The following is a 22730-nucleotide window of genomic DNA, read 5'->3' on the forward strand; positions in this document are numbered from 1 at the left end:
AAATACCACACTACACACAAGTCAATGAAATTATAACATTTGCCAGTTCACACCTGACTCTCTGTCAGAAATAGTTAATCTTTCACTCAACTGTGTGTGTGTGTGTGTGTGTGTGTGTGTGTGTGTGTGTGTGTGTGTGTGTGTGTGTGTGTGTGGTCCAGCCCTATGGAATATATGGAATGCATATACTAATAAAAAAGTATTTAAAATATTGATTTGATGCTCATATTACCTTAGGAAGTATTAAGTGTTTTTATTAGCATTATGTATTACTAATATAGTTGGTATCAAGTCCATTTTTATTAGTTATACAATTAAATTGCCATGCTGAGGTTACATTATCTTCTGCTTGCACTGAACTTCTTTGGCCATTGCATTTAAGAAATATGCATCTTTCTTCCAAAGATATATCATCATCATTAGTAGTACATGGTGTATACAGGTAGGAGACCTGTGGGTAACACTTTACAATAACGACCTGTTATAAAGCATTTATAAACATGTATAGATGTTTGTAGATGAGTAATAATCATGAACAATCATTGTTGACATCCGTAAATGTTTACCTAAACATTTATAACTATGTTTAAACATCATTTATACGTTATTAGTAAGGTATTAGTAAGTAGTAAACTATTCACATAGTTATAAATGTTTAGGTAAACATTTACGGATGTCAACAAACAGTCTGTTCATGATTATTACTCATCTACAAACTGCTTATTAATGTTTATAAATGCTTTATAACAGGTCGTTATTGTAAAGTGTTACCGACCCGTGTAGTATGTTGCCCACATACAGTAATCACAAAATCCATGGTGCAGTTCTGTCTCTGACAACGCTGAGGAAGGCCCGTCAGGCCGAAAACGCATCCGCTGTCCGTCAGAGGTAAATAAACCATGTGAAAAGGACATTTCTTGCGTGCTGGCCATTTCTTTATTCCCATTTGTACCATTGAACCTCACACCTATAAGACCATTCACCTAATGTGGAGTGCTTGTTGGGCTTTGTTTTCGCAATTATTTTCTCGCAGTTCTGTCTCTCTAAACGTCCCTGTAAAAGAAATGAAGAGAAACTAACTGACTCAAATATACATTGTTAAAGACCATAATAGACATGGATGACTTCACAGAGAGAAGATTAAGGCCCAACACCATGTGCTTAGTAGTAGTTAAGATTAAGATAATACAATGCAAGACACCTCACAAACGAGACACTGCTATCATGTGATAGCATAGGTTATCTTATCAATGTCCTCTGTATTGACAAGGAAATAGACTTCTGCAGTTTCTGGATTTTTGTTTTTACATCTAAAGTTATTGATATCACTTCTGAACCAGCAAATGCACCCTAAATGCCATTAAGATGAACTTCTTTGAAATGTGCAAAAACTAAAATTATTGTTGCAGAGAAAGCCCTCAAGCCTCACAGAGTGTGTGGAGAGAGCAGATTGAGCTTGAAAGCTTGACTGTATCATTTGTATGCTCAGCAGCACAGTGCAGGGACACTCTCAGTCCTTTCTTGCACTTGGACCCAGTTATTCATTTTGTTCCAATTCAAGCCCCTTTACAAAGGCTGTCTACACAGCAGTCCCTTGTAACTCCGCCATGGCCCCTTGGTACTGCAGTCAGTCAGCAAGTGGGTTCTCCGGCCCAGCATGATGATGATGGCTCTGCACTCACTGGGCACATTTTTTCACCAAGTCTGAATATGATAAATGACTACAGATAACACAACTGTCAGCTGAAAGAACCAGAGAGAAAGAGGGTCATTCCTTCAGCAGGGTTTTTGGTCATGATCTGCACATCCAGCATCTGTGCATTATGCCCAAACATACAGCAGCCAGCCATCACACCTGCACACTCCTTCACACCCTTTATGCATGCATACTACATACACGCGTGCGCATACATATAGGCCTACACATTACACACTCATACAAATACACAGCTGCAGGGGTGTACGTGCTGCTGAACTAATGCAGATCCAATGCAGCCACAAATCATTACCCTGTTGTTATATGCTGCAATAGACTGATATACTTGAATTATATATCTGCAAACAGAAGCTGATGATTTAAAATGGCCGTTGACATTGTGGTTATGTAGGTGCCAGGTGGTATATTTATTTAGAGGGTTTTTGTCCACAACTTTTAAAATAAGGCACATGACTGCTGTCAACAGCTGCACAGCTAGCGCCTAATTAACCATTGCCCAAATCACCATAATGACAGGCAAAGGCTGAAGAACACACTGGATTCTGGGCCTATACAACAGCAATATGCTGCTGGACTCCATGTACTGTACAGTATGTATCAATGTCATTGGCATAGGCGGCGGGTGCGTTTTACCTTTGGGTAGGCTATAGAATTACGTTGGGGGGGGATTCTCGCGGCCGAGCGGAGCGAGGCCGCCGCCGCGGATTTATTTATTTATTTATTTCCCAGATGGTCTAAAAATGAGTTATTTAGCATACTTTTACCAATGAATTAGCCTATACACAGACAACGACTTTTGGACGTCTTTTTCTCAAGTCTCGAGTCAGTCAGTCAGTGACAGTGTAGATTACCCGGCGGTGTTGGCGTGTTGCTGCCCCTCCGGGAGTCGCGGCTCATGGCTCTCCACAGACGGCACAGAGACAGCAGTCACTCCACTGAACGTGCCAGTGTTGCTGCAGTGGTGTGAGCTGTGAACCGTGCGGGCACTGGCGCTGCTGAGTTCTGACACCTTCTATAATGCTGCGCACATATATTATATATATAAAAAAAATACCCAGCATAATTTTTGGGAAGGCTAAGCCTTCCCTAGCCTTATGCACCCGCCGCCTATGGTCATTGGCTTACCTGTGTCAAAGTGGGAACTGAAGGCAAAACTGGGATTGAAAAATGCTGAAGACATGACAATCACATGTAGGGTGAAGACCATCCTCTTCGTTGTGTCAGAGATGGGGTGCAGCGTACAGCAATAGCCGCCCCGGTACAAAAAAGGTCAAGAGGGGGGGGAGGAATCTTTGCTGTGTGGGGCATTTATGATGACTGTACCCTTGTAGTGCGCAGCATTCTATTCCATCACACACCTTGAGTCCGAAAATCCACCTCCATGCTCAGCTAAAGCGGATTCTGACTGATGCTGCTGACATGCGTTTCCATTTCGCTTTGGTATTATTAGACCCCATTCATTTACTTGTTTGACAATAACACAACGGTATCCTTGGTGGTTCACTGACGCGCTGGCTGTGTGTATTTCGACTAAAAAGAGCACTTGGTGTCACGGTGAAACTGACTGTACCTTACAGCGTTCCCCTTCCTAAAACGACTGCACCAAGCATTTGGCAATCTTCCAGATGCATTCCTCCTTTCGACACCAGCACTGTCTTCTTCTCATAGCAACGTAACAGTAACATGCAGATATATTCTTGACTCCTTTTTTCCCCCCGTTTAATATGTCGTGACTGAATCTGTCTGCGTTGTGTGTTTGCCTTTGGACACTGATTGTGCCAAAAGACAAAGAAGCGACATCTTGTGAAGGTATCCTGCAGGAATCTGTCCTTTAATTCTGAATCTGTCCGCCGAGGAGGAGAAGGGGGAGGGGGAGAGAGAGAGAGAGAGAGAGAGAGAGAGAGAGAGGGGGGGGGGGGGTAGCTAGAGGGAGGAAGGGGGTGTGTTGCACAGAAAATACCTGTCACTATAAACACGTGTGACGCATATTAAAATAGCAAATATGTTGTAGTCTGGATCATTCTGACGCATCTGATCTGTTAGCAGTGAAATAAAAGATGCCATAAATGTTGCTCTGCAGGTCCAGAGCTGTATGTTGTTATCGGCGGTACTCTTTTAGTATTAACCAAACGCTCTTCTTTATCTGTAGCCTAAATTATTCTACCTTATATCATATGACACTTAAGTGCAACGTTCCAATTAAGACCCGTGCTTATTTATACATTTTCACTTCACATAGTTTTGCAGTTGACTGCATAAACACTCCTTTCTGACTCCTCTTCTGGTTTTATCATCATAGCAGATTTTGTATTGACCTGTACTTTCGTCTGAACTCCATTCTACATTCTCCAAACTGTGAATACAATTTCCAATCAATCAATCAATCAGGCTACAGTATGCCTATGGCTTATCCTCATGCTCTTCTTAGGATGTATGTTGTCTAGACGAGGCTACCTTTTTTTGGTTGGATTCCTTCAATTCCACTCCCAGAGTTTAAATGGAGGAAGACTATAATTGGATTTGTATAGATTTGTAGTGTGTTTTGTTTTGGATTTTAAAAAATATACCGGTAAGGTATAGGCCTACAATGCATGCAATTATGCTGCTGATTCTTCACAGACTGCAATTGTTGCAACTGCACACCAGAGGGCAACATTGGATTAGTGTGACTGTGAGTGTGAAATGGAAACCCACACTTTCAGATTTCTGGAATGACCAGATAAAACCAGCATGAACTGCACATACTGTACACTCTCAGTCAGAATCTGTACAGCTAGCTAGGAACCATAATACAATAAAAATCACACCCATGTGAAGTGATCTTATCAGAATTTGCATCCTCACCTTTGTCTTCAATGTTTGTGTTATGCACTGTTTGTCCATTGTCCATTCATTGTCAATGGGATTTAATGTTTGTGTAGGACAAAGTTTGTGTTCACCAAAAGCTAGACATAGGAGGGTCTCAAAAACTTAACATGACTACATATATGAATACATCTTGGAGAAAGTAAGTTTGATGGTTTTGATTTGAGTATATTTGCATGAAATCATGAAAAATGGATGGCCTGAATTGGTTAATATGCAACCATCTGAATGGAAATATGCTACAGTTTCACTAGTAAAGATTGTAGGAAGAAGATTTGATACATTTGACTTGAGAATTCTACATAAAATCTAAATATATATATACAGTATATGTTATGGTATATGGGCATTTCAGACGGGAGGTTAATATCTAACATGCATTATTCATAAATCAAATACGTTACACATATACACTTCCATGGATAAACACTGTAGAAAGCTAATTTGATGCAAGTATTTTTGCATGAAAAAAACACTACTTTGGGTGTGTTTCGGGCCTCTTGAATAGGTGGCCCAAGCTACAAGAAAAACTTTTATTAAATGTTAGAATTGAGCATATTTGTCTTATTAGCCAGGGATCCTTTAAGCTTTTATTATTTTCATGTTCACCCCATTGCTCCTGGACTATACGGTATAGTTCAGGAGCCGTAGGGGTGAACATGGTTTCTACAGTATACCCAAGATTTCTAAGATTGGGGCACACATCTGAGTTAGCTTACATTTTTATCCCACAATTTTTGTAACGGAGTTATAGGGGCCTCTGACATAATTCTGACGTCTGCATAGACTCCATATTTGGGCATGCCTGACAAAGAACTCCATATATGGACATAAAAAGGACACAGACATAATATCTGGATGGGGCATCCATTTCCAACTTGCATTGTTCCAAGTAGGCCACTGCCGTAGAGGCTCCAATGCATAATATCTGGGTGCGGCATGCATTTACAATTTGCATCGATCCAATCAATCAGTGTGATTTTTCAGTGTTGAGCTGATGTTGCCGAGGAGATCCTTTTTTTCATATAACATATACCAAATAAACACAACCGTACATGACAGGCTGCAGGCATATGGCATGTGTATACATTGTGTGTGTCTATGGGTGTAAGCACACTTGGGATTCCATGCGCAGCCAAAAGCCGCTCGTTGCGGGCGTCTCTTCCGGGTTTTTAGACAGCTGGTGGATGGAAATTAAATAAATCCACCCATGTGGCAGAATGCCGCGTCGGCCAGATTCCCGGAAAACCTTGCCGAGCGGCTTTTGGCATCTTCGTGGCGCTCACGTGTGCCTGCGCTGTATGTGTCTTCATTCACTTCTTGTCCTCTGCTGCTTTGGCCACTGCTGCTGCTTGAGCTTTAAGTGTCTCCTCTCTCTGCTCCAGAAAGACTTTGTATTCATCAGCCGGCAGGTCGTTGACGACTTTGATGCCCAGCGAGCGGGCGGAGCCTATAATGCACTTGACGACGTACTCCATGGAGGCGTTACGATTTTTGAAGCACTCGTCCTGAGATTTGACTTGGGCGATCTCGTACACCGACCTTACCGACACCATCCCAGCCACCTCGTGACCTGTCCTTGCTGCACCTTTGGTGATGCCTGCTGCTTGCTTGAGGAAGTAAGAGACCGTGGGCAGGCCGATCTTCAGCTCATAGGTTCTGTCAGGCTTCACGTGGATCCTGATTGGAAGAGGAATTCCTTCCATAAGGTCCTTGGTCTTCTCATTGAAGTCCTTGCAAAACTGGCTAGTAGGAATCCCTTTCTGTCCCAGGATTGGTCCAAGTGGTGGGCCTGGCTTGGCTTGTCCAGAACTCACTATGGCACGGATCACACCTCCAAGATCCACCTTCTTCATGGATTTTGCTGCTTTGGCGATCTTCGACATGTTTGGTATTTCTGTCTCTGAGAGAAAGATTGTGTACTGTGCAAGTGTCATAAAATCCCTTTCACCGCCCCTGTTCATTTACTTGCACATTCACGCCGCAAACACCATAAGGGTGTATAGACAACTTGGATTTATGAACAGCCGCTGAGGAGATCCTACATTTATTTTTTAAACTGCTTGCAAAGTGTCAAAACACGTCCTGCTCAGGTTGCCACAATCTTTGATTCTTTGTCAAGAATGTCAACAGGACAGCAGGACAAGTTGGATTAGATACTTGTATCCACTCCATATTTGGAGTTCTGATGACAGACTCATGAAAACCATACAAAAAACCATACCTATATTATATTGTTTATAGTATAAACAATCTAATATAGGTATGGTTTTTTCCCACTCAATTCATAATTAACGTTCCAATTTTGGAGGTCTGGCTCATGGACTACAACTGGTTCTGAACTGAACCGGTTCCCAACCAGTGGAAAAGGGGCCAAGGGGCCATAATAAATTAAATGACCAGCAGTTATCAGCTTTAAAAAAAATCACACTCATGTGAAGGGAGGGGGGCTCTTATCATCATACATTGATTCATCACCTTCCAGCCAATCACTTTTGGTGTCCTCACTTTTCTGTCCTCAGTTTGTATCTTCACAGCCAATCAAATCATCGTTATGTGGTATAGGAGCATATGGGCATATAGGAAGGCCACTCAAAAAACGAATTTATTATTTATTTTCACATGGATTGAAATCTGAATTAAGAATTTTAATTATTTTCTCAATTAACAATATTATTTAAAACTATTATAAATATTTGAATTGGTTACTTTAACATGCAATTGCAGTATATTTGGTTACATGGTATCGCGATAGTTGTTTCATTTAATTATACAAATCACATTTTATATACAGTATGTGCTCATACAAATAATAGTATTCATTTATTTTCATTACATTTTACCTTTTTATAGTATTTAGGAGAAATATATATGAGATTATGCTATTTTATAGTTTGAAGAAGGGAGTTGAAATGTGTTGCACGAGTTGAGTCAGTGCTCTATAGACATTTTGTTCTGTATTGTTTACATTCTGTCATGTTTTCCCCCCCCCATAATTATTACCATTGCAGAATAGTTAATACATGCATTGTCTTTGACTCTTTGTATCAAAGGAAATTGTTTTTGATGATTTGTGGTTATTTCTAAATTGCTTGATGTGGGAAACTTTTTCAACATTTTGTAATTCTCCACTAATGTCCACTCCCCACTTCATTTTCATTTTTCTTCATCGATTTTGCATTGTATATTGTGTGATGTAACTCGTCTTACAGTATGATTGCTGAATAAGTGTTAAATGAATACTTGTTTTCTTTCAGACTCTAGCTCCCTCCTCCAGTGGTGACCATCTATCCTCCATCCAAAGATGAGCTCCAGCCCAACAAAGCCACTCTGGTGTGTGTGGCCAGAACCATGTCTACAAGCTTTGCAGAGGTTAGCTGGACAGCAAATGGTAACACAGTGAACACTGGAGTCTCAACCAGCACTGCTGTTCAGCAACCAGACAACACTTTCCAAATCAGCAGTTCTCTGAACATGGAGACATCTGACTGGGACAAGGACAAAGTCTACACATGTAAGGTGTCTGTGGGCTCAAATGCTTCTGAGAAAATGATCCAGAAGTCAGCATGTGACACTGAGGAATAGCACAACGATACATCCTCACTCTTTTTTTGCATTAGGCCTACAAGTTTCAACAAAGCAGATATTTTTGTAAAACATATTTCTTACAAATATGTACAATAATTGGAAATGATATGATTCTCAACTTCTATAGTGCATTGCTTTATTTTTCTATGAGCAGTATTGTTTGGCCATTGTTTCAATAAAAAGCATTTCAAGTCAAAAGGTGTTTATAGCCTATTGTTGTCCTTCGATACTTTAGAACAGTTATTGGCATTATTGGCGTTATTTGGGTTACATTAAGCTGCACACAAATTCATTCACAATTATTGAATAAACACATAGGCCTACTGTACCATGCAGTCAACAGTTACAATGTGGAATATTGATATGAGTTGGAAAACTAAATCTTAACATCAATTTACAAATAATAATAATAATATTTACAATTAGGTTTTTTTTAATCTAATATAGGTATTATATATTTTAAAAACATGAATAGTAATATGCAATTTAGCACACAAGAGATAGGGCCTACGTTGAGAAATGCTGCCACTTTGTGGTAGAAAATGGTCTTTGCACAAGCATCCCGACTGTCTGGATTTGCACAAATAAACATTTCAACTAAAGTGAATGAAAATGTTCTTCATATGAGCTCAAACTCTAGTCTATAGAAAATAATACATTATTAATGTCTCACTTCTATCATATTACTTTATATTTATATTTCCACATTATTTACATTCAAACTGACGTAACTTCTCAAGATTTTGCAAACGTATAGTACAATACATTCAAGGTTATTATTGCTCCCAACAATAGGCTAACAGATTGTTACAGTCCTATTAGTCTAAGTGAGACTACAGTCCTATGGTCTGTGTGGAACTCTCCTCCCCCTTGTACTGGGGACCATTTGTCCTCTTGCTGGAGCCCTCCTCTGTGCCCGTAGTGGTGACCTCTGGGCTACCTGGGGGGGGAACCTCTCCACGGGGCGCCGAGGGGCGGCCAACGCAGGGCGTGGGGGGAGTTTACCGGCCTGGAGGTCGTCAACAAATGCTTCCACTCTGTCAAATTTGTTGGTGAGAGTACCAAGCTCCTCCTTCAGAGAGTTGAACTGCTTGTAGAGATCACTCAGTGCGTCTGACAGAGGCGGGATTCTGCAACACATGAGAGACAAAAACAGGGGTGGTTGAAAACATCAGCATCAGAATGAAGACACTGCAGGCCTCTGGTATGCTAATATCCAGAGAGGTACCCTATGATCATGCAATTTATCTACCATGTCTACCTACAGTATATACACTCTGCATGCACCAAATTAGTATATAATCAATCAAAGTGAAAGTAACAAGTTATATTATGCAATACTGTCTGTAGATCACATTTGAAAAAGTGTCAAAACTGCAAACAGCTTTCCTAACACAAGATATAAAATGGAACAGCATGTTGTAATGTGCAGAAAACAAATTGAAAGGCAATGATAAAAATAACTATATATTCAAGAAATATTAGAGTGTGAAAGTTATCAGACCTACTTGCTCCCAAACAAACATGCTCTATCAATAGTTACGACCATTGTTATACTTCCTGGATTTTTGGCACAATGATCGAGAAGAAGGCTATAAATTATGAGCTATTGGCTCTGTGGACTTGGATCCTTGGAATGGCTCATTGACTCTGAGTAACAACCTTTGTTGCTCACTAGCACACTAGGCTGGAACAAATCCAGCATCCCTCTGCATCTGTTTCCAGGGTGAAGTCATCAACACACAAACATCTTGCATGTCTTGTACGCACCGCTAAAGCTCATCGGTCACATGAATGGACATGACTGGTCAGTGGTCATGTGTAATGCTGTGCAGGTTATGTTGATCTTACATTTGTAGTGTTGTGAGCCAGTTATTTTCCCCTCACACATTCTCTCTGTCTCTCTCTCTCTCTCTCTCTCTCTCTCTGGGTTGAACTGTTTTACATCTTACATTTGTAGTGTTGTGAGAGGCAGTTATTTTCCCCTCACACATTCTGTTTCCCTCTCTCTCTCTGTCTGTCTGTCTGTCTGTCTGTCTGTCTGTCTGTCTGTCTGTCTGTCTCTTTATTTTTTTTGTATAGAGATATTTGTCTTTTACGGTTGCAGTTTATTGGGCCAAAGCCCAAGTTAAATTTCCCACTTATATTTCAGCTTGACCTTGAACTCCGGTTTTGACCATTACTGTAAATCTGTCTGTGCAACTGGTACAAATCAGAGAGTGCCACCTACCTGCTATACTCTGGCAGGACTGAAGCAGGGTTGTTGACAAGAAGGTCTTTCACTTGAGTCATGATTGCATATTTCCAGTTGTCCAGTACCTGGGTGAGGTTGGAGCAAGTCTTGTGTTCTGGCAGAGGTGAATATCACAATTAAATCATCGGTGTTCATTTAACTCAGCAGAGTGTACAGATGGAACCAAATGGACCCATAAGTATGTTATTTATTCAGTCGGGTTCCGACAATGAGTTTCCAGCCCTACATTCGGGTCTATCATACTGTGATATACCTAAGCCAGTCACAATTATTACATAATCGTCTAATCGCAATTATTTGAGATGATCGCAATTATTTCATCATAACCGTTATGTTGGAAAATGTTCATGAAAAAGCTGAAATAGCAGATCTACAAAGCTGACATAGCAGATCTACAAGCATTAAATGTGTAATCGTGACAGCCCTAGATATACTGTACAAACCTTTTCCAGATTAATTTCAAAATGTCAAAAAGAGTTTTGCTTTGAACGTTTTTGAAAATGTGAACATCAAGACACAAACCTGACCTTCATGATCCCAAGCTGAGGTGTCCTGTTTCCATTTCTGAGCTCCACAAATTGACACAATACATAGCAGGGCTGCAACCCCTTTCATCTCCATCTTCCTCACCTAAGGATGACAAATGTATGGATGTTGTGTGTGTGTGTGTGTGTGTGTGTGTGTGTGTGTGCGTGCGTGCGTGCGTGCGTGCGTGCGTGCGTGCGTGCGTGCGTGCGTGCGTGCGTGCGTGTGTGTGTGTGTGTGTGTGTGTGCGTGTGTGTGCGGATGGATGGATGGATAGATATTGGAAATGCACAACATCAATCAGTCAATCAATCAATTAACCAGTGCTACCATATGTTCTTGTTCTATCCACCTACCTGTGAGGTGGTGCCGTGGGGCTATGTTCCATGCAGTCAGAGCAGCAGAATAACGTCAGTGTAATGATCCTGTAACAGTTGGACTCAGAGAAAACATGACCTGGGCAGCATTCTTATAACCACCTCCCCAAGCTCCCAAAAGCCTCGTCCCTCCTCCAGCTCCCACCCACTTCGGCGACCACCTCCTTTCTGTCAACTGCACGTAAGCACGCCACCGCGTGCACGTGCATTCGCACATGCATGCGCGGATTGCACGCACATGCATAATTATGCATGTCAAGTACATTGGCAGATGTGCACATCTGGATGCACATCTGTGCACATGTGTGACAGTGTGCTTAAGTTGACCACGCGGCCTGCCATTTTGCTCATACGTCACGTTTTCCATTCTCCAAGTAGCATGATATATAACGGAAACAATACCTTATATACTGTATACTGTAACTCTATGCCATGGTCAATACTGGCTATCGCCTCGGCCCTCGTCAATGGAAAAATATACGGGAAATATACTGAGGCATGTACTGTATATCTGGTGCTATGACTAATTAGTTTTTACCACAGTGGTAAAGGAATTCCTTACCTATATCCTCCACATGTCTGCGACTGCTGTCGGCGGTGAATAGTGAAGGGCACCATTAACACATTCTGACCTGAGATCAGATTCATACGAGGTTTCCGCCGGACACACACTGGTCTGATGAACCCATTCTGACCTGAGATCAGATTCTAAAAATGTCAGTCGCTCTTTGATTTTTCAAAAATAGCAGACCTACAAGCTCGTATCGCGCCACTCGGTGGCGCGATATGAGCTTGTAGATCTGCTATTTTTAAATAGCTAAAGCATAACATGATGCTGACACCAAAATGGGTGCCCGGTCAGAAGTTTTATGCCTAGTTGTGTGTGCAGTGTCACGCACTGAAAATAGCCAATCTACATGCTCACAATGCGTCCCAGAACGGCACGCTGTGGTTTTTTAGACCTCCTTTGGAGCACATCTACCATCAAGTACAAATCTGGCATTATGCATTGTCAATGCAGCCGAGGAAAGGCTCTAGTCCAGCGGAGGTGTTTGATGTAGTGTAGCACTATAAGATGTGGGCTCCAGAACAGCATTCCTACTGTCTACTGTAATCGTCTGCTCAACATCTGTGCTTTACCAGCGCCTGCCAACCCCCGGTCCATTCAAGTGTCAGCAGGGTGATCAGCACCATCACATCCAAGACTGGACTGGACTGGAGAGCCACATCTACACAATAAACTCTGCTTCATTAACCACGTGAACTATCCCGAAGATTCAGTCAAAATAGCAGATCTACAACTGAACTTGTAGATCGGCTAAAAAGGAGGGGACCAAGGATAGAGCCCTAGGGATCCTGGTCAATGAAATATATCTTATAAGGATATGGAAATAGGAGAATAATAATATACAGAGATAATTAGTAACACATCCCAAGAGCAAATGAGCACTGTGATATTTATTTCAATATATCACAAAACAATGTAATGCCAGCACTCGCTGGCATTACATTATAATCATGACCATTCTGTCCATCATTACTAAAATGGATGGACATTTTCTGACCCATTACCAGATCAGAACAAAAGCAGCCAGCTGGGTCTGTGGAACAATAATGTGGTAAGAAATCATTCTCCTGGGAGACTGTTTATAATAAGCTTTAAACTCCCTCAGCCCTGGCTGAAAAGCATGCTGTGGTCTGCTATGAGGAGTAGCCTAACAATAATAATACACTGGCTCTATGGAGGCTGAGTGAAGTAGGCTACACACCAACCACTACTAGCCAGTACAGGACTACAGGTTTGAAAAACTGTTTGGCTTCATGTAAGTCTACAATACATTATTAAAGCCTAGTGTGTGGGGAAGCAATTACATTGATTTATACGCACTAAGCAGTTGAAGCAAAATGTTCTCTTTAGAACATGTGTTTTAGTCCTAATTCCTATATTTTAAATGGAATAGTTTTGGACAAGGAACTGTAGCTGGAATCAAAATGCTACAATAAAAAAGACGTATCACCCATATGGTTTCACTATTTTATAAACAGCATCCACAAGAAACCATTTGCTTCGTCCTTTTTCAGGTGCAATTGTTTTTGTTCCATTTTCTTTTTAGCATTTGTTAAAATAATTGTAATGCAATACTTGCATTTCTCGTAGCCAGTGACACTTTCAAGTTCAGAAAGCATAATTATTTGGAGTGTGTATGGACTTCTGTTCATGACTCATGGCTCAATATATAGTATAAAGGGTTTATTTTATTAATATATGACATATATACACTACACTATGCACTAGAGCAAAAACATGACTGGTCTCAGTTTGCTCCCATCTGTCATAATGGTTTCCAGCTCCATCCTTATTGCTACTGTGTAGAAGGAATGAATGTAAGACTTACTGTCCATACTATATATCTTGGGCAGACAGGCAGCACAGGAAAGATTTACAAACAGGATGAAAGAAAGACTGAAAACCGGTGTGTGTGTGTGTGTGTGTGTGTGTGTGTGTGGGGGGGGGGTCACTTCATTCATGCAATTTATTATGGAGAGCAATGCACTGTGGGCGGCTGGGCGGCATATTCACTTTTAGAATTTTAGGTATGAGATTATTAATCCTGTGTGAGATTCATAGACTGTAAAAAATATGGACAAAGCGTTCCCCGGTTCTAACATGAACGTAAAATGAAGCCTGTAATAATATGCTAATTCCTGATGTAAGTCGCCATCTTTCTAGATCCGTTTGGTACCAGCTGGCCATTGGCTGGCTCCGTTTTGGACCAGCTGGTCATTGGCTGCCCAGACAACGAGGCGGGACTTCCCCCCTTCTTCTCCGTTGGTTTTTATTTTGACTCGAGTGGGAGGAGAAGACTCTTGAGTGGGAGGGGAATCCCGATCATAGACTGTAACGGTAGCCACGCCCCTCGAGAACATACGCGACTTTATGGTCATTTTTTTAATTATGGGACCATACTTTTCCAAAAAGAATATTATGACATTAGAAATGAGACTTTAAACTAGTGACTGGAAGAAGAAAGTATTCATGACCATGTTTATTAAGGTAATACAGTCTAGGTGAAGTTGGGCCAAAATACATGGGCCTCTATGGAGCTATGGGGCTTTTTGGGTCCAGTCCAGCGCCACAACAGGCCATTATATGAACTACCGATTTCAAATGAGGCTTCACGAAATATCTGGCTGACTGCCCCCCTGGTGAGATTATTAGCTATATTTTACCTGTGTTTGTTTTGGTCAGCAGGAGACAAGTTGCTGTAGTAGTGCACAAACACATCCATGAGCTCTTTGATTCTGTTGTAGACCTCCAGCATTTGCAGGAACCTGATTGATGGAATACCTTTAACAGTCTAATCTACTTTATGATGTGTCAGTGTTTCCACCTGTGTCCTGTTAGAGGAGGGAGTTTACCGGCCTGGAGGTCGTCAACAAATGCTTCCACTCTGTCAAATGTGTTGGTGAGAGTACCAAGCTCCTCCTTCAGAGAGTTGAACTGCTTGTACAGATCACTCAGTGTGTCTGACAGAAGCGGGATTCTGCAACACATGAGAGACAAAAACAGTTAGTCCCCCAGCCTATCCTAGTGTTGATTGTATTTTGGTTTCACTGTGACCTAGCTGTGTGTGACCTGTTACCTGTCTATTTAAGTCCTGTGTTTGCACTGTCTTTCTGTTGGTTCGTACTAGTTTTCTGTAGTGTGAGTTGTCCTGTATCTGTATTCCGAAAGTCCTGCTATTTTCACCTGTCTTCTTATGCCCATTTTTGGAAGAACCTCTGTAAACACTTCTAAGTTGACTTCTGCCTGCTGTGGCCTGCTTTTGGGTCCTCAAGACATGTGTACTCACTGTCACAATTGTTCCTTTTGTTTTTATCTCCAGGAATGACAATGTTAACGTGGGGTTTGCTCGGAAGAGTTAAGGATATCGATCAAGTTTTGCACCTCAAATGTTAAAAAATTCTCCTGGACCTTAATGGACCCTGAACGCATCCATGCACTGATGCAGTGCCCTCGTCATGGGAACTTCGTCTCTCCATTTGGAACGGTGAGGGGAGTTTAAATACATTTGAACAAAACATGTTAGGCAAAAGATGTATCATTGTTTGTTTGATTGATTAATGCTTTATTAACATTCATGCAATTTATTGTGGAGAGCAATGCATGTGGGCGGCTGGGTGGCATATTCACTTTTAGAATTTTAGCTGTGCGATTATTGTAGAAGGCATGGGGAGAGAGTATGTTTTGCACTCTGTCCTTGTGTCTGTGTGTCCGTGTGTGGACAGCTAATCTCTGGCATTGTTGGCTTGATCGCAGCCAAACTCTGCACACACACTCCCTGGATGCCAGAGCTTAATCTCTGCCCCAGAAGTTTTCACATTGGCCTGTTATAGCGCCACCAGCAGGCCGACTATTGCAAAACACATTCTTTGACAGTACACCTACAGATTTTGTCCAAACATCACGCAAATTGGTACACAGTCTCTCTATAACCATTAAATGAAACAGGTCTTTCTGAATTTTCATACATTGGCTTCCAAAGTTCACAGGAGTGCTCCGTATTGAACAACGCCCTGGTAACGTCTGTCCAAACAGCCAGGAACCTCGGTGTTGTCCTGGACAGTCAGCTCTCGTTCAAAGCTCACATCACAGCTGTCACTCGATCCTGTAGGTTCACACTCTATAATATACGACGAATTAGACCGTTCCTCACCCAGGAATCAGCCCAGCTCCTAATCCAGACAACAGTCTTGTCAAAACTCGACTATTGTAACTCCCTCCTTACTGGCCTACCAGCATGTGCACTTAAGCCTCTCCAGCTGATCCAAAATGCCGCAGCTCGCTTGGTCTTCAACCAGCCAAAATTCTCACATGTCTCCCCCCTGCTCCGCTCCCTCCACTGGCTCCCGGTCGCTGCCCGCACAGAATACAAAACTCTGATGCTGGCATTCAAGGCAACCAAAGGTATGGCTCCCCCATATCTTGCAAGTATGATTGAACCCTACAAACCCTCCCGCGCACTCAGATCAGCCAACGCAGGGAAGCTGGAAGTACCCTCACTAAAAACGCCGGGACAACGCTCCACACGTCCCAAACTCTTCTCCCTTCTGGCTCCAAAACTGTGGAATGCACTTCCCATTGCAGTCAGAACTGCAGCATCACTCCCAATCTTCCGCCGTAGTCTGAAAACCCACCTTTTTAGACTCCATCATGGCCCATAGCACTTACCCTACCCCCTTAGATAGCATTTCTGTAGACGTAGATAGCATCTGATACAGACTTATAGCATGTTATGTAGACGGCACTATAATTGCATTGTATATAGTCATAGCACGCCATAGTACATATGTACTGTATAGCATAGTAGTATATATGTATAGCTTATATGTATAGTCTCATAATATAGATATTCCACTGTTACTTTCTTAGCTTACGCATGTTTTATGATAAATGCTTTTGTGATGTATTCCCATGCTTTTGTTCCTGATTATTGTAAGTCGCTCTGGATTAAGAGCGTCTGCTAAATGCCTAAATTGTAAATTGTAAATTGTAACAAAATACCGCAAATCGTTACACAGTATCTCTATAGTCATGTGCTCAAGACGGATCTGTCTGATATTTCATATTCCATCCTAATTGGCTAACATTGGCTTTCACTTTTTTGTTAGGAGGAAAGAAAAGCAGGTGGAAAAGACTCAAGAATGGCCTTCCACAGGGAAGTGTGCTTGCACCACTTCTCTATAACATCTACACCAAAGAAAAAGACACTTGGCGCTTCATCTAGGCAGACGATCTCGGCAAAGGTGCACAAGCCACTGACTTCAAAGTTGTGGAAGACAGACTCTCCAATGCTCTGGCACTATGAAGAGAACCCTACGTGCAACTATGTACTGTAGTTGAAGTGGTTAAAACACTCACACATGCACAGGAATCAATTTAGATGGACTGAACCTGCTGGTAATTAATTAATCTGTCTATCTCATTTTCCTGTGTTCGGCACGATGGAAAATCCTCCATCTCTCCACAATTCAAAGGTGTTCTCACATGTCTGTGCAGCTTGTTGTCCTTTGGCTTCTGGTTAGGGTTTCCACTATCTGCTTTCTCTCTTAGTTTACTGCCTATTCCCAAATCTGCTTTTCTTGTTCCAACATTAGAGTTCCGTCTCTGAGACATACAGGTGAATGTCTCCTCCAGGCTGATCACTGAGAAACATTCTCACGACTCTGCCACTACCTTTGAAAACTCTTTTGTAAACACTTTTTCCATCACTCTGATATAGTCGATAGTTGATAGCTATGTCATTAACAAGCAGTATGAGAGAGACTGGAAGAGACATTAAGGTGAAAAACAGGACAAGAGCTCGGGCTGGATATCTCACTCCCTGGCACTATTAGGTCCTGTGCTGTCATCCTTTCCCCTGGCCAAGGCTGGCCTGGGCTGTAGGGAGCTGGAAGGAATTATTACTCCAAATCAAGCTGGAGGATTCAAGGCACAGACCAAAACTGGGAATACAGTAGTGTGGAGATACAGTCACAGATGGCACATAGAATTTCCATGTAAAATAATTATTTGATTACATTTCGTATTACTGTAAATCATATGCTAGTTCATTATGACTCAATGAAGATATTTTTTTATCAGTCACCACATCAGAATTTGTTGCACTGCAGTATTGTTCTAAAATGTTCAACCGCATGTCTGTCCGATGATGTGTCTAATCTGCATGTGCCTCCCACATTGCTCTACATAATAAATTGCATGAATTTAGTAGTGACTAGCTAAAATATATTTTTAGATTAAGTACAGTCTTTTACAACTGTCTATAATTCCTGTAGATGGATAGAATAAAAGTTATGATCTGAATAGTCATTCTTTACATTCTTTCGTTGGCTAAACTTCTAGCCAGTGAAATAAGTCCTGTCCTATTTCACAAAACAGACCTCCACCCAGAATCACAGTTAAAATGATATTGAATGTTTACAGAAACATTAAAACAACAGAAACGTGGACAACAGGAACGTTCCATGATAAGGCAAGTAAATCCATTTAACTCATCATAGTCTTCTTCTTGGTCTGCTGTAACCAGGTCTATGAGTTTGGGGTTTCCTACCGATAGTAATTTAACATAGCATCACAAAGCCTTAAAACAAGGCTGCAGACAGACATGCATGTTGCATGTTTAACTGAAAAACGAATTTGTCTAGCTCAGATCATTATATGATTTACTGAAATTATCACCCATTAAAAATGGTCAAATGGCCACCCCGTTTTATAGGACATAGTCATATCTATTAAAATAATAAAAGTTTCACCTAACGTCATTTCAATCCTATACGTTCACGATACCTTTTAATCTCAATGTAATTTGAACCTTTTTACCATTTCCTTCTTCCATGCAATCATATGATTTTGATGTCTGAATTGTGATTAAAACACATGTAACAGGGTGGACATCACACCAATGAGCAACACAAATGTAATATAAAGAAGTAAAGTTCATTTGAACAAACAACGGAAAGATTAGAGATAAAAATCAGCTCTGTTCCCCCAAACAATCAATGGTAGCCCCTTTAAACACAAGCTCTAGTGTTGTGCGAACATTCTGTAAGCTTTAATCTTGTGAGCTTGTAGATCGGCAATTTCTTTTGCAATAAGAAGTGTAGAACAGAGGGAGCCAAGCCCCGGGGACACCGGTCAACTAAGTATATAAAGTATACTGTATGGTTTAATAGGTTTAGACATTTATTCTTTTTTCTATTGATTTGATTTCTGTTGGGGACCTTTCAGATGAGCTTCGAAGCAATTGCTAAATGATTGTAATGAGGCTGGCTATGTCTGTATGCTCACAATTACTCCATACACTGTCATCATCAAAGAAGCACAACACAAGTCTCTGAAACTTCATAGATCTATAACTCAGTATTTTATAGACTTTATTTGCCAGGGTCATCATTAAAAAAGAGACTAAAATACATACAACCCTAGAATAAATAAGTACTTCATAGTCTTCCTAAAAACAGTGCAAAAGATGCAATCAGATATATTGGGACAACGCTCCACACGTCCCAAACTCTTCTCCCTTCTGGCTCCAAAACTGTGGAATGCACTTCCCATTGCAGTCAGAACTGCAGCATCACTCCCAATCTTCCGCCGTAGCCTGAAAACCCACCTTTTCAGACTCCATCATGGCCCATAGCACTTACCCTAACCCCTTAGATAGCATTTCTGTTGGCTTAGATAGCATTTGACACAGACTTATAGCATGTTATGTAGACAGCACTATAATTGTATTGTATATAGTCATAGCACGCCATAGTACATATGTATAGCATAGTAGTAAATATGTATAGTTTATATGTATAGTGTATGTATAGTTTCATTATATAGATATTCCACTGTTACTTTCTTAGCTTACGCATGTTTCATGATAAATGCTTTTATGTGATGCTTTTGTTCTTGCTTAAATGTAAGTCGCTCTGGATTAAGAGCGTCTGCTAAATGCCTAAATTGTAAATTGTAATTGTAAATTGTATATATGGTGCAATTTGGTGGTTAAAGGTCAAGGTTGCCAGGTCGGCAACCAATGAGCCACACAGCTCAACCAAGGGTGGAATATATATATTCAAATATGCGCATGTGCGTTTTATGTGGTCTGTGCATGACTGCATGTGTGTGCGCACAGGCTTGTGAGTGTGGCGATAACTATACTTCTGCTGAGCCAATAGCGTGCAGTGAATAGACTTGCAGGAGCCGGTAATATTACCATTAACGAGCCTGGAGAAGTTTCTCACACTGAGTTACCTGATAAAGAATAAAGTAGTTTATGACCTAAACTGCAGGAATATTATTAGCTTATTATAAAGCAACTATAAGCCCGTACATCTCCCACTTTGGCAGCAAGCACATCATTAATATATGATATGCTACCACTACAGAGTAGTCATAATAATATACATTGAATCTCTCTTCTATGTCTGTAGAGATGGTTGACGAACATTGGTGTTTTGAATATGATCTTTCTTGCCATATCAATTTTAATTGCATTCATGCCAGATGGGGAATATCCCTGCTTTCCATTTAGGGCAGGTTAGGAGGCAATTTGTCTGACGTCAAATTCGGTTGGAGATCACATTCTGTTGGCGATCACATTTCAAGTATTGAGTGTTAAAACAATTAGTTTTCCATCGAGACAACATATGCCAAAGTGATGTGATAGTCTGTATTTTCCATTTGTCGTATACCCACTTCATGAAGACTCATCGGGTTAGCATCATAATCTTAAAGGTATATTCAGTGATTTCACTCAAAAAACCTTAGGTTTCGTTTTTGGCTGTGGGACCCAGCCTTTCGTCCAATCAGGATAGAGAGTCAAAAACGAAACCTAAGGTTTTTTGACCCCCAGGGGTTAACTGGGGACAGGGAGGAACTCCTTATATGGCCAGCACACTCTATAGTAGGGAGGATTATCACAACAAAACAAAAAAATAAGTGATATTTGAATTAAGTGAAATCACTGAATATACCTTTAACAAAGGAGGAAATCCTGCTGATACAGGAATCAGTTATCATCCGCTAATCTTTCACTCACTGTCTTTCACAGATTGTTGTTTCTGGTGGTATGGAGTTCACCTTTCAACAACTGACTGTTTTATTATTTCTGAAAGTGGAAACAGAAGAACAGCTGGGAAAGATTAGCTGCCCTAGCCAACCTAACTCAGGGTACGCAATTGTGCATTCGATCCCGTAGAGCAGGGCTGGGCGACTTTGACGATGGCGAGGGCCAATATATTTCCACACTCACTCCAGAGGTGCCACAGTGCATTACTGTCGTAGCGCGACGCGTTTTGAGCTTGTAGATCGGCTATTTTTGCTATATTTGAATTGAAAACCTGAATAATGTTTTGCTATTTTTGAATTGGAATCCTGAAAAGTAACCTTTTTATTAAATTTCAAATGCATTTAGTTATAGTTCTGTTAACTTTTTTAACTGTTAACATAACTACATTGGACACAAAAAGCCAATAACATTTGAATACTAGTCATTTAATACTAGTCATGAAGTAATTAAAGCTGGTTTGGAATTGTAACAGCTGAAATCAATCAGTATTCTGATATTAACATGCGGGCCGCATTAAGTGAATGTGGGGGCCGCATGTGGCCCCCGGGCCGCCAGTTGCCCACCCCTGCCGTAGAGGCTTTGCAGAGTCAAACACATTACAGCACTGAATAAATATAATACCTAATATCTAGATGTGTTTCAATGTTTCCATGCTTTCATAACTTTTTAGCCCTGCTGTCAATCCGTCCTACACTTTCGGCCCAAACAACAGATCATGAAATGTACTGGCTGCATATTGCCATGGAATAATCTGTGCTGGTTTTGGTGACCGCATGGCCTCTGCTCTACCACCACCCATAGGCAAGGATTTACCTCCCACAAAAGAGAATAGCCATGAAACTTTCTGAGCACATTTATACACATTTTTGAGTGACCCAATGACCTTTGCTCTGTGCCACCCTCAGGCCAAAATGAGAGCTTCACAAGCAAGACATTTATGAGCCAATGGCCTTTACTTTAGCATCGCCCAAAGGCCTAAGATTTAGAACCATATGGAACATTATCTGAAATATTATATATATTATATATCGTCCTGGTTGTCTGCTCTAGGGGGAGTGACCAACAGGACGGATACCTTACAGCTTCAGAAATTGATGGACCATCGTCAGATGAAACTCTGAAATGTTTAGAGTGTCCTAATGAAATGTTTATGTGTATTTTTCCAACTCCTTGAAGGTTTCTGTCACGGGGCAACCCGTGCCCTATACACATACATTGATGGAGAACAATGCACACACCTAAACTACACAGTTGCATCCAATTAACTAACTTTCCGGCTTGGAATACTGTGGAAATAGACATGAGTGCATATTTATATTTTTATTATTTGTAACTCAGTGAATTGTAAAAGAGAACACGAGTATTTTGCAAAGATTTTCACAGCATATAATGTTTATTGTCAATGGTGTTTAATTAAGATTGTTTGGCACCTGGCTCTCCTACAGTACTGGTGATCCTCTTGACTGAGGGGAGGAAGGTACCAAGTGCTATAGAGCAGGAGGGGTGTCTGTCTGTTACAAGAGCTCTTGTGTTATGTGTTCTATGTATCTTTAGGTTGTGGTGCATGTAATGTATTCTGAAATGTTTTGGAATTGGTTTAGGTAAACTAGATAATTGTGTAAGTTAACTCATGGGACGTGGTTAGCCAGATGTTGAGTTAAGTGGTTTACCAATTACAGAACTGTTCCTTGGTATTGTCTTGCCTAGTATAAGAGGGAGGCTGCAGGGACAGTGAGTCAGACCAGTTCAGTTTGGCTTGAGGTAACCAGAAGGTAACGCCC

The 22730-nt window shown here is 41.0% G+C and overlaps 3 protein-coding genes across 5 annotated transcripts in view; all 3 read right to left on the reverse strand.

Annotated features, from left to right (window-relative positions):
• The window catches only part of LOC310869793 (serine/threonine-protein kinase LMTK1-like), a 62753-nt gene extending 59306 nt beyond the window's left edge, over positions 1-3447 (reverse strand). For all 3 annotated transcript variants that reach the window (XM_083780714.1, XM_083780713.1, XM_083780716.1), the window contains exon 1: positions 2843-3447. In XM_083780714.1, coding sequence (XP_083636840.1) covers positions 2843-2924 — 82 coding nt within the window. In that variant the 5' untranslated portion in view covers positions 2925-3447. The remainder of the gene's footprint in view (positions 1-2842) is intronic.
• Positions 3448-5895: 2448 nt separating this feature from the next.
• LOC310869651 (large ribosomal subunit protein uL11m-like) lies at positions 5896-6468 on the reverse strand (the record flags this gene model as incomplete). Its single annotated transcript, XM_083780482.1, has 1 exon — positions 5896-6468. The coding sequence occupies one exon, from the start codon at positions 6466-6468 to the stop codon at positions 5896-5898; it is 573 nt and encodes a 190-aa protein (XP_083636608.1).
• A 2395-nt stretch (positions 6469-8863) lies between these two features.
• LOC310869683 (uncharacterized protein) lies at positions 8864-11450 on the reverse strand. The gene is made up of 4 exons (XM_083780519.1): positions 11306-11450; positions 10952-11054; positions 10401-10518; positions 8864-9300 (listed from the first exon to the last, which is right to left on the reverse strand). Exons 2-4 carry the CDS (start codon positions 11043-11045, stop codon positions 9012-9014), a joined length of 501 nt encoding a protein of 166 aa, XP_083636645.1. The 5' UTR covers positions 11046-11054; positions 11306-11450; the 3' UTR covers positions 8864-9011.
• Between the last annotated feature and the right edge of the window lie 11280 nt (positions 11451-22730).

This window comes from Protomyctophum parallelum (assembly GCF_964188405.1).
Source record: "Protomyctophum parallelum genome assembly, chromosome: 13".
Classification (NCBI taxonomy): Eukaryota; Metazoa; Chordata; class Actinopteri; order Myctophiformes; family Myctophidae; genus Protomyctophum; species Protomyctophum parallelum.